Below are 11,358 nucleotides of genomic sequence, written 5' to 3' on the forward strand. Positions count from 1 at the left end.
GTGTAAATTAATGCTGCAGTACTGTTTAGGATATCAATTTATTGTTAAAACAAGATGACAAAGTTCAGAAACAATACAGCCTGTTTTATTTAACAGATCTCGTAGAATATAAAAACAAAGGTACGATCGTTCTATAGTCCATTGATTGTCCTGTCATTCAGGACTGGTGGGAGTCTTCGGTCTTTGTCATCTCTTCAACAAACCAGTGAGGGAGGAAGGAGTACTGGGAGTCCCTGTGGACGGAGTAGGTCACATCTCTGCGGGGCTCCCAGGAAAAAAGATAAACCACACTGAAATAGACAAATTTATTAAAAAGCAGTGCAAAGGTAATAAAACCGGTGCAGAAAAATCTAAATTAAGTCAAAGACACTGTGTTTTTGACTTTATAAAATAAGTCCAGCGTGATTTACCTTCAAACAATTGATGGAGTTAATTAACATCTGATCATCCTGCTTGTTGTGATATTTAATCCTGGTCTAGAATGATAAAAGTAATGTTTAATTTGTCCTGTTTTCTAACCTTGAACTTCCATGTAATCCTGCTTTTATGCGTTTCTTTATTTCTGTGTCCAACACTGTTTATTTGTATTAATATTCATCATCTCTAAATAAATAAATCTAAAAACAATCCGAACAGAAATGATCTCATACATGAACAGAGCAAATCTGATCAACTATACACAATAACCGAGGTGAAAATAATTAAAAATATATTGTTTATGTTTAAAGGAAATAGAATGGTAGTTTTCTGAAGGTCTGGAAAGAGAACACACTAAAGACTGTCGGAGAAGAAATGGCAATATAACAATGAATATAGTCTCATGTGCATGTTTTGTTGCAATATCATGCATTTACATGCAGTTTTTCACCATAAACGGATGGGCAAAGAGACGGAAATGACAGTTCTTGCAAACAATCTGCTACAAGACTAAACCTTTACTGACATGCATATCTACAGCTGAGAAATATAAAATTAATAACAATTGTTAACTCCATTAACTGTATTAAGCTGGTTTGTCACCATTTTGGGAAGTTTAAAAGCCAGCAATGACATCTAAATTGCGAAAAGCTGATAAAATGGAAAGAAAATGGAAATGGATCCAATCTGTAACAAAACTGAAGAAAATTTGAAACGGAAAAATCTCAGACTCTAGTTCACCTTACAGCAGTGTTTTTCAACCTTGCGGTCATAACCCCATGTGTGATCGCCTAAAAATAAAATGGGGGTCGCTGAAATGTCTAGTAATAATAAAAGTTACTGATTAAAATCATATTATTAATTTTCTAAAATGACTATACTACTTCAAATTAAAACACCACAATCCCAAACAACCGCGTTCTATACTTTCACTTTTTTTAAAAAAAATACAAATCTAGTTAAAATAAAATGCAGCATAAAACTATCCTGTCACTTTGTGCACTAATCCTGGCTCCACCAATACCTTCAACACAGAATAACAAACATCAAAAACTGTTTTTTTTTTTAAAAAGTCTACGGGGTCACCAGAAAATTTATAATATAAAAATGAGGTCATGACAAGAAAAAGGGTCAAAACCACTGCCTTACTGCAAGACAATGTCAAAAATTATTTCAAAAATATTGGAAAAGACGAGTTCCTGAATCAATAGATTATGCAATAAAATAATAAGAGTCTGGCGATTAATGAAAATAGCTAATGTATAAAACCGATGTTATGAGGAAACTGTTTATAAAACCCTATTCGATAGAGTTTTCTTAAAAAAAGATATTAGCAGTATTTTTGTAGTTTTACAGTTACGGAGTTTCTTTGAGCTCACCTATGACTGTCTTCAGTCGCTACACGCTTCACCAAAGACAAGAAATCACAGCAGAAGTTCATACAAACTGTTGGCTTCCAGCAGTTGTATTCATTCTGTTAAAAAAAAAAAAGTGAGAATTTTAAGTGTTTTCATTCATCTTAAACAGTCTGAGCGGTTTTATTTTTAAGTAAGTCATGACGCAATACTGTACCTTAATGAGTTGGGAAATCTTAGAAATGAGGAAAGTCTCCACTGAAACAACAACTCCGTCCTGATCTCTGAAACCTGCCACGACACGCGGGACCCCCGGGAGGAAGGACTGAGCCCACCACTTCAGCAGTTTGAACCTGAGGACCAGCAGAGTCACAGAGTTCATACGACGATACCAACCCCGGGATGAGTGGATGATTTTCCACTTCAGCTACCGGTGGAAGTTGCTGCGTTGTTTGGGTGTGCAGATCTCTGCGGAGGTCTTTAACTCCACGTAACAGGCGGGAGGAGGGGGTGCTTTAGGGTCTCCATCACGACAATCCACCTCACCAGAGAAAAGGAGTCTGTGATCGGCCAGCCGGGTTTGTACCACGGTGCAGAAGGCCTCATTAGTGTTGACCACTCCTCCTGAATCAGGTAAACTGTGGAGATTATCTGCAGGATGACACGGATCATTAAAGAGATTGGAAAATGGTTAAAATGTATCATCATTATAAATAATGCAGTGGTTCTCAAACTGTTTTTGGTGTTCTGCCCCCCTTTTGCATTGAACTGACAAGTAGTAACATCATATTTCATAATAAATCACAAATTAAAAACGAAGTTAGACTAATTACCTGCATTAAAAAAACCAAATGTAAAAGTGCCGTAAAAAAAAAAAAAAAGGAAATTCAGAGCAAGGATGAAATGAATTGATAGTTTCAAGTTTCATATTGTAAATAACATATTTCATAAATTAATCAAAGGCTAAATTAAACCAATCGCTTGCATGAAAAATTTAATGAATAATATTGAAACATTGTTTGCACTCTGAGCCATCTTCAATACCCTTGCTGAAAATCTCACGATACATGGCCCCATTCATTCTTTCCTTTACATCAGTCATCCTGGTCCCTTGCAGAGAAACAGCCCCAAAGCATGATGTTACCACCCCCATGCTTTACAGTAGGTATGGTGTTCTTTCTCCTCCAAACACGACAAGTCAAGTTTTTACCAAAAACTTCTATTTTGGTTTCATCTAACCATATGACATTCACCCAATCCTCTTCTGGATCATCTAAATGCTCTCTAGCAAACTTCAGACGGGCCCGGACATGTACTGGCTTAAGCAGGAGGACACGTCTTTTGTTACTTTGGTCCCAGCTCTCTGCACGTCATACACTAGGTCCCCCCGTGTGGTTCTGGGATTTTTGCTCACCATTCCTGTGATCATTTTGACCCCACGAGTTGAGAACTTGCCTGGAGCCCCAGATCAAGGGAGATTATCAGTGGTCTTGTATGTATTCCATTTTCTAAAAATTGCTCCCACAGATGGTTTCTTCACACCAAGCTGCTCACCGATTGCGGATTCAGTCTTCCCAGCCTGGTGCAGGTCCACAATTTTGTTCCTGGTGTCCTTTGACAGCTCTTTGGTCTTGGCCATATGGAGTTTGGAGTGTGACTGTTTGAAGTTGTGGACAGGTGTCTTTTATACTGATAACGAGTTCAAACAGGTGCCATTGATACAGGTAACGTGTGGAGGACAGAGGAGCCTCTTAAAGAAGAAGTTACAGGTCTGTGAGAGACAGAAATCTTGCTTGTTTGTAGGCAACCAAATACTTATTTTACAGAGAGATTTACCAATTAATTCATTAAAAATCCTACAATGTGATTTTTTTTCCTCATTTTGTCTCTCATAGTTGAGGTATACCTATGATGAATATTACAGGTCTCATCTTTTTAAGTGGGAGAACTTGCACAATTGGTGGCTGACTAAATACTTTTTTGCCCCACTGTATGTAGGTACATTGTATAGTCGAGATTGGAAAAATGGCCAACATTGATTAAAAAAAACAAGAACAGAAAAACAAAGTACGGGGGTCACAGGGTACTTTTTACTTGTACTTGTGTTTTTCATGCATGACTTACTTGTACTTGAGTACAATTTCAATCAAGTACCAGTAGTTCTACTTCAGTAGGATATATCAGTACTCTTTACACCTCTGCTGTTATAATGGCTGATATTTACCTGCACACGTGTATTGCTCAAACTTGTAGCCCCAGTACATCATCTCCTCGTGCCTCTCTGTGCGGTTCATCCGTTCCCTTTGAGCAGCTTCTGTCTCCACCTCACTGATGTACCACGTGCCTCTGAACCTGGTGACAGCCAGCAGCCAGCCCTCCTTGGTCTCATACGGAGTGGTCAGCAACTTGGTCAGATGGCCTCGCCACGTCACAAAGTCCACACCTAAATCACTGGGACGAGCAGAGGCTGATCATAGAACCAACAGGAGCAGCCATGACAAGAAATGGTTAGCGAGCATTTAAAACGTACCGTGATGAATCCGCAGGCAACCTCGAGCTCAGTTTTGATCGGTTGGCTTTGATCCATCGCAGAAGGTGGTCCAGCCTTTCCTTGACACCGTCGTCTCTTTTCAAAAAGCGGTCTTTGTATCCATCCCTGAGGTTAAAGTTCGGGCTCCTGTCAGGTTCTACGTAGAACCTCAGCTGCCTGCTGTCATTAAAAAACCTCCGGTGGGAGTCAAGGGAGAAACATCCCACCTCCACGGGCTGTTTGTACACAGGAAAGCCTCGGTCATAGAGTTCTCTCCTGGTGCACAGAGACTGGGAACCCACGGTGTTCTGTCCATGGTGTGACACAGACTGATGCTGGTGATAATGGTTTGGTTTGAAGCTTTTATGTCCATGATGAGATCCTTCACTATCATCCCTCTCCCTTTTCGCTGATGACTGTCGGCCGTGGGATCTGCTGGGGTTCATTCCTGGTAGAAACAGGACAATTTAACAACCCAAAGAATAATATAATGTACATGTAGTTCCTTCCATCAATGGATTAAATGTGATTTCACACGTTTAATAATTTTTAAAAGAGACAGTACTTCCATTGCTAATACTGTGCACATTTTTATTCAGTGTGCTCATTTACATGAGGTGCATACATCTGATATGGTTATGGGTGTAATTTATGATCTGTTGAACTGTATTTGGTGGTGTATTTAGGTCATGTTTGTAAATGCTGTGCATTGATGTAAAACTGAGGAAGTTGTTGCATGTTATCTTGTTTGTTAGTGAAAAAAAAAAGTTTTTTAAAATTTACTTGTTAATACATATTTACATATTTTATAGAGGTGTCCCGATCTGATATTGATATCGAATATCGGTCCAATATCAGCCAGAAAACAAATATCAGAAATAGTAAGAAAAGTATGTATGATTTGTGCTGATATCGTAACGATATCGACAAATACTCAAGGCTACAATATCGGCATCGTATCAGAAGTGGAAAAAGTTGTATCGAGACATCCCTAGTATTTTATCAGGTGTTACTAATACAACAAAGCTAAATGTACATGATTATGATAAATATCAGGAGTCTACCATCTCTTTTAAGGTAAATCATTCACTTGGTGGTGAAGTTGTCGTTTTTTTTTTCTTTTTGATTTTTCAAACACTTTGTTACACAATTTGTCAATTCAAACTTCACTCGTAATACTAAAGCATTTGGCACAATCGTGTTAACATGGCCTTTTAAAGCAGAGATGCTGAAAGAAGTGTGTGCATCTGCGCTGCTTGGTATGTCAGTGAATCTGTAAAGGTGCATTTATAACTAAAACCTTTTGTATTTAAAAACCGCATTCCTTGGTTACGGATCCGTGAACCGTATTTTTGAAACCTTTTGTAGTTGGTACAGTAGTCACAGAATTGTGAGCGAACCTATGAACTAGCATAAACACACACTGATCCCACGCTATAAATAATAAAAAAATATCTGCGTTTAGGAACAATTATAACATTTAAAATAGACCTGGTTAGACAGTCACAATCTCTTGTAACTAAAAACTACAAAAAATAGTAGATAAAAACTAAGAAATTAAGATTACGAACCGTTTTTAAGGATGTTTATCTTAGCTAGCTTCAAAACCCACTGAGAATGCTTCTTCCGCCTTTTTGTTGCCAGATAATTCTAATGACTTCCCGCCCCAACATGATCATTAGACTATATTATTCTCACTAATCAGTCATAACAGAGTCAGCAATTATTAACTATAAACACACAGGTCATGTATCGTCTACTTGTTGATTAAAGCCTATCAAACAACTTTACAGTATAGCACTGCTATTTATGGACCTTATACATACAACTAAATTTTTAGTTACCAAGATTTTATGAAGAAATAGATACGCAAGAACGAAACTTTGATATATTTTTTTTAATTTTTATTAAAATTATACTATTTTATTATAAGTAGTGCACAATAACAAAAATGTTTATAACTGGTGGAATCCCAGCAAAACCGAGAATCTTGACCAACTTGGCAACATCAGATCCGTTGTTTACGTCATTTCCGGTGGTATCTTTTTTATCCACGAAGAAGTTGGAGTGTCAAATGTCTAATGTTGGTGCTTTTTCACCGGTGTGAGGTCGAATGGAAACATACTTACCGTAATTCTAACAGGTGAGGACTGTTTTTAAACGGCTTGTCTCGCGAGTAGCTTGTGTGTTAGCATGAATGAACGGAGTCTGGTCAACAACCGAGCTAGTAGAAGCTAATATATTACATTTAAACCCGAAAGTTAGCAGCATTTTATGAAGCAGGTGCTGCGAATTAAACCAATTCAACGTATGTGGAAAGTGTCACACTCTCTAAAATCAGTTAATAATATTGTGTCTGGATGTATCTGTCCAATAACAATGAAATTGATTTATCTTATATTATGTATTTGATGTTTGTAGTTTTATAGTTGAATACATTCACTCTGATCAATCATTATATATTAACTTATTATAACCAAAACATCTGTCTTTATTTTCCATGATCACTATCACTGACTGTACCATCATTATGGACAATAAGACTGGGACTACCGTACCCAACGGAATACAGTACTACATTAGGACAATATGTATAAAAGAAATCAACTTATAGGCCAATGGAGAAACAGCTATTGCACATTCCCATATATTGCATATTTCAAGATTGTTTTGTTCCTGTTTGTTGGTTTAGTCCAGATGTGTCAAACTCAAGGCCCCCGGGGCCAAATCCGGCCCTTTAGAGCATCTAATTCGGCCCACAGAATGTAAAAATTATGGAGAAAACATGTATTATTGTGTAAATTACTAAATGATCCAGTTGTAGGTGGACAAATTCAGCAATTTAATAAAAATCCACTTTATTTTTAAGGGCTTGCATGATATGACTTTTGTTTATAGGCAGTGGCAATCCATATGGTTGCCGTATCAATATCACAAACAGTCTATCAGTACGCAGCGCCCCTATTTAGCCAGTTTAGGTCACGTGATAGGTCAGTCACTGGCCAGTTTAGGTTGCGTGACTAAACCTTACCATAAACCTAATTGTAAAAATTGTTGCGATATTGAGTTATACCCTAAACTTAACCCTAAGATGTTACTTACGTATACTTTGGTAACCGTACGAATAGCACCGGGGGTTGTCCGTACGCCAACCGTACAAATAGACACTTTCTTGTTTATTATCACATAAATGCAGTCATTTTTAATTTCAAATTGTGGAAATAGCTCAAATTTTTCACACACACCCCTATAATCTGTGGCCCACTTGAGATCAAACTGGTCTGTATTTGGCTCGTGAACTAAGAAGAGTTTGACACCCCTGGTTTAGTCATAGTGACAATACAACCAAAGCTTTGCTCAGTTTATCCAATCCTGATCATCAGGTTTTGAATTCACCTACCGGTACTTGTGTTGTGAACAGAATAATTATGGCCAAGGATTGTTGTAATCATACTCTTTCTGATCCTGTGCAGGTATGAACAGGAAACGGGCTCTAATTTCAGACACTTTTAGGGTGAAGAAAAGAAGAAATGAGACCAAAACGTTTGGCGTTGATATTAATGGTGACGGTAAGTTGGACTCATCAAGTGAATTTGGATACGTTTGTGGTGAAGTTAATAATAAAGGGTTTATGCTTGTTTTTATTGAAAGGACTGACTGATGTCAAATCCAGCCTGGAGTATCTTAAGACACTATTTCCCAGAAAGCTTTTCAATGATGCCTTGCCTCAAATCATGCTTAAGCACCAGCTCTACAGCATCCACAGTGACAAGACTTTGGTGGACAAGGAGGTGGTGAGTAGTTCCCATTCATCATTCTTTAAAGTTATTGTATGTTTAATCATTTTAACCATCATTTATCTTAGTTATCTTATGTTACATATGTATATAACAAGACATGACAACCTCCTTCTGCCTCTAAACTTTTTAGTTGCAAAAATGAAAGACAGTTCCAATGTCTGAAGCACATTTAAAAGACTGTGTTGCTTCCATCACATATTTGGTTTAAACAAATGTGTTTGATCACCGTGAAGAATTCAGACTGACATCATAACACAGCCAGCAAATATAACACATTTCCCTAAATTATGCATTTTAAACTGATGATACATAATAATTATGATCAATTTAAACTTGTCATTCTGAAAAATCTTATATAATTAAAATAGTCCCCATATATATATATATACATATACATATACAGTGTTGGGTAAGTTACTGTAAACTTGAAATATATTTATTACTAGATACTGGAATAAAAATGTAGTATATTTGTATTGCAATCCTACTGTTTTTTTAAAATGTAACTGAGTTACGTTACTTTGAGTTACTTTTTGGTCCAGAACACTAATCATATCACTCTGATAGTGTTCGACTAACATCGGCCTAAGTTTTGTTTCAAATACTTCTGCTGTTTCAGGAGCAGAGAGCTCTTTTTTGTTCCCCATAAGTTATATTTAACTATAATGATCATCTTTTTTCCTCAAATAATTGCAAACAGTGTGAAAACAAAGCAAATATGCACTTAAATATGCATGTAACTTGAGTTACTTTAATTGTAACTAGTAATATATTACCACTTTTCACTTTTGTAATGAGTTACACTAGTGAGTTACTTCAAAAAGGAATATATTACTGTAACATATTACAAAAGCAACCAGTTACTCCCAACACTGTATATACTATATATATATATATATATCTTTTTTAAAGTTCTATTGTTTTTGTCTGTTGTTTATTGATTACTAATTGAGCCTCCAATAAAAAGCATTTTGAGATTTCTAACTTTTCCCTTACTGTTTATCCATTTTTTATCTTTTAATGTGTATAATTTAGTAATTTAGCAAAATAAATAAATGCTGAGAAATGCCTCTCGGCATTTTTTTTTTTTTTGTGGCACTCAGAGTAAACTGCGTGAAGGAGGAGAGCTGCTCATGTTTCAGCTGGGATTCGACACCGAAGCGTTCGGCCTGGTTTTTACTTCGGACTATAAAGCCAAAGTGCTGGCAGGAGAGGAGGGCAAGGTGACCCGACCAGTGGTGGAGAAGTTCCTGGAGAAAGTGGTGACTTCTTGCACTGAGCTGAGCTTCAGCAAAGACAAGATGCTCCGAGAGTTCTTCTTCACAGACTCTGAGATAACGTAAGGAGGAACTCCCCCGTGTGCTTTTGGTTTTTAAGCTTCTACGGCAGATTAGTAGAGTTTTCATTAATTCATTGGAACCCAGCATATACTGTACTTTCTCTTCTTACCCCTCAGGCAGCTGGTGAAGTCTGGAGTCCTGACTGTGAGGGATGCAGGCAGTTGGTGGCTTTCCATTCCAAACTCTGGAAAATTCACCAAGTACTTCATTCAAGGTTGCTTTTAATCATGACTCATAATCATATTTTGTTCTTGATGTTTGATGTTGTTTTCTTGATCACAAATGATCTGTTTTTAACCATCGCACACTGCACTTTTTTAGGCCGTAAAGCCGTCCTCGCCATGGTGAAGAAGTCCAAATATGGTGAAGTCCTGCAGTCAGAGATCGAGGAACGTCGGACAACTACGCAAGTGAAATTCCACATGAAATACCACATTTGTGACATAGTCGGAGCAGAGCTGGTAGAGAGGTAAATATTAACCAATGCAAAGTAAAAACAAGTTCATATTCTGCTCTTTAAATATAAACGGTTTCACCTTAGGGCTGGGCAATATACAGTATATTGAGATTCAAGATATATCAATATTTTTCATACATTATTTTGTATTAAAATACTCATTTTAGGAGTTGCTGCGTTCACTATTTCTCAGAACAAAATGAAAAGCACAGTTAGATGATTTCTGAGTTTGTGCTAACCCAGACCTTCCCCTAAACAAGCCACACTACAGAACTCACTCACACGTGCTGTCCCTTAGAGGAGAAAAAGCCAAAAGCGGCACATATTGTGCAGCTGTTTGTTAATGAATATACTCCTTTTGTATATTTTGTTGTCCTATGTATTATTTTTTATTTTTCAGTATTTTTAGATGTCTTTTTGAGCCATTTTGTGTATTTTTGGTATGTATGTTGTTCTTGGATATTTGTTGTCCCATTGTGTATTTTTTTCTCCTTACACACACACAACTTATTCTTTATTTTATCTTAAAGCACCGTGATGTTGTTTTAGCCTGTGTGGCAATTTGCATCAGCAAATTTAACCCAGAATTGTCTTTCTGGTAAGACTTTATTTAAATTAAAATGATCGGGCTTTACATCGAATATCGGCATTTTGAGAAAAAATTTCAAGATATTCATTTTGGTCCATATCGCCCAGCCCTATTTCACCTTTTTGTTATAGCGAATGGTAAATGTGTGTTAATGACACTAGCCTTAAAAACAACCAAATACAGTACATTAGCTGAAACTAATCTGTCCACGAGTATATGCCAAACACTTGGAACAGATTTACTGAATACTCTTCTTTTTTTTTTTTTTTACCGTTTCTAGCATTCCTTCAACTTCAGGAGCTTTGCTTCGGTTTGTGGATTCCTGAGGCTCCACTCAGCCTGTGGAGTGAAGATAATTGTCATTATAGTATTTCACATGGACTGTCTGTGGCACCTGTGCCAAAACATTCTTTGTTGCTTAATGAAGTGTCAGTTTTCTTGACATGTTTATTTAAAGTTTGGTTCTCTTGTAATGATAAGAGAATGTTTTTAATCGCTCTCGCTTTTCGATATCGGTCGCTAATAGGTGTCAAACAGAAAAACAACATATTTAACATTTAATGGTTAAAGACCAACATTTGTGACTGGGATACGTAAAGTGCCTCAAACTATTGTATTGTTGTAGATAGATAGATAGATACTTTATTCATCTCCAAGAGAAATTCACAGTGTCTCAGCAGTTAGTCTGAAATGTTTGTTGATTTACATACAATAAAAACAAAGTTATCATCAGTCACTTCAAAATGTTACACTTTAATTTGTAATTGAACCATTTTGTTCTCACCTTAAATCATCCATTTTCATATTGTAACATAATACAATCGTGCATTAATTGCACAAAATTAATCAAATCCACTTCTTTGAATACAT

At 36.8% G+C, this 11,358-nt stretch overlaps 2 protein-coding genes across 2 annotated transcripts; one reads left to right on the forward strand and one right to left on the reverse strand.

Moving 5' to 3' along the window:
• Window positions 1-63: 63 nt before the first annotated feature.
• On the reverse strand, window positions 64-5,946 carry dxo (decapping exoribonuclease). The gene is made up of 7 exons (XM_028455693.1): window positions 5,874-5,946; window positions 4,303-4,750; window positions 3,997-4,223; window positions 2,204-2,423; window positions 1,990-2,125; window positions 1,797-1,891; window positions 64-290 (listed from the first exon to the last, which is right to left on the reverse strand). Exons 2-7 carry the CDS (start codon window positions 4,746-4,748, stop codon window positions 158-160), a joined length of 1,257 nt encoding a protein of 418 aa, XP_028311494.1. The 5' UTR covers window positions 4,749-4,750; window positions 5,874-5,946; the 3' UTR covers window positions 64-157.
• A 372-nt stretch (window positions 5,947-6,318) lies between these two features.
• On the forward strand, window positions 6,319-11,232 carry whr1 (winged helix repair factor 1). The gene is made up of 7 exons (XM_028454346.1): window positions 6,319-6,445; window positions 7,776-7,871; window positions 7,954-8,096; window positions 9,206-9,441; window positions 9,559-9,656; window positions 9,764-9,911; window positions 10,769-11,232. The coding sequence occupies exons 2-7, from the start codon at window positions 7,778-7,780 to the stop codon at window positions 10,812-10,814; spliced, it is 765 nt and encodes a 254-aa protein (XP_028310147.1). The 5' UTR covers window positions 6,319-6,445; window positions 7,776-7,777; the 3' UTR covers window positions 10,815-11,232.
• The last annotated feature ends 126 nt before the right edge of the window (window positions 11,233-11,358 follow it).

The sequence above is a fragment of the Gouania willdenowi genome, chromosome 8 (assembly GCF_900634775.1).
Source record: "Gouania willdenowi chromosome 8, fGouWil2.1, whole genome shotgun sequence".
In the NCBI taxonomy this organism is placed as follows: Eukaryota; Metazoa; Chordata; class Actinopteri; order Blenniiformes; family Gobiesocidae; genus Gouania; species Gouania willdenowi.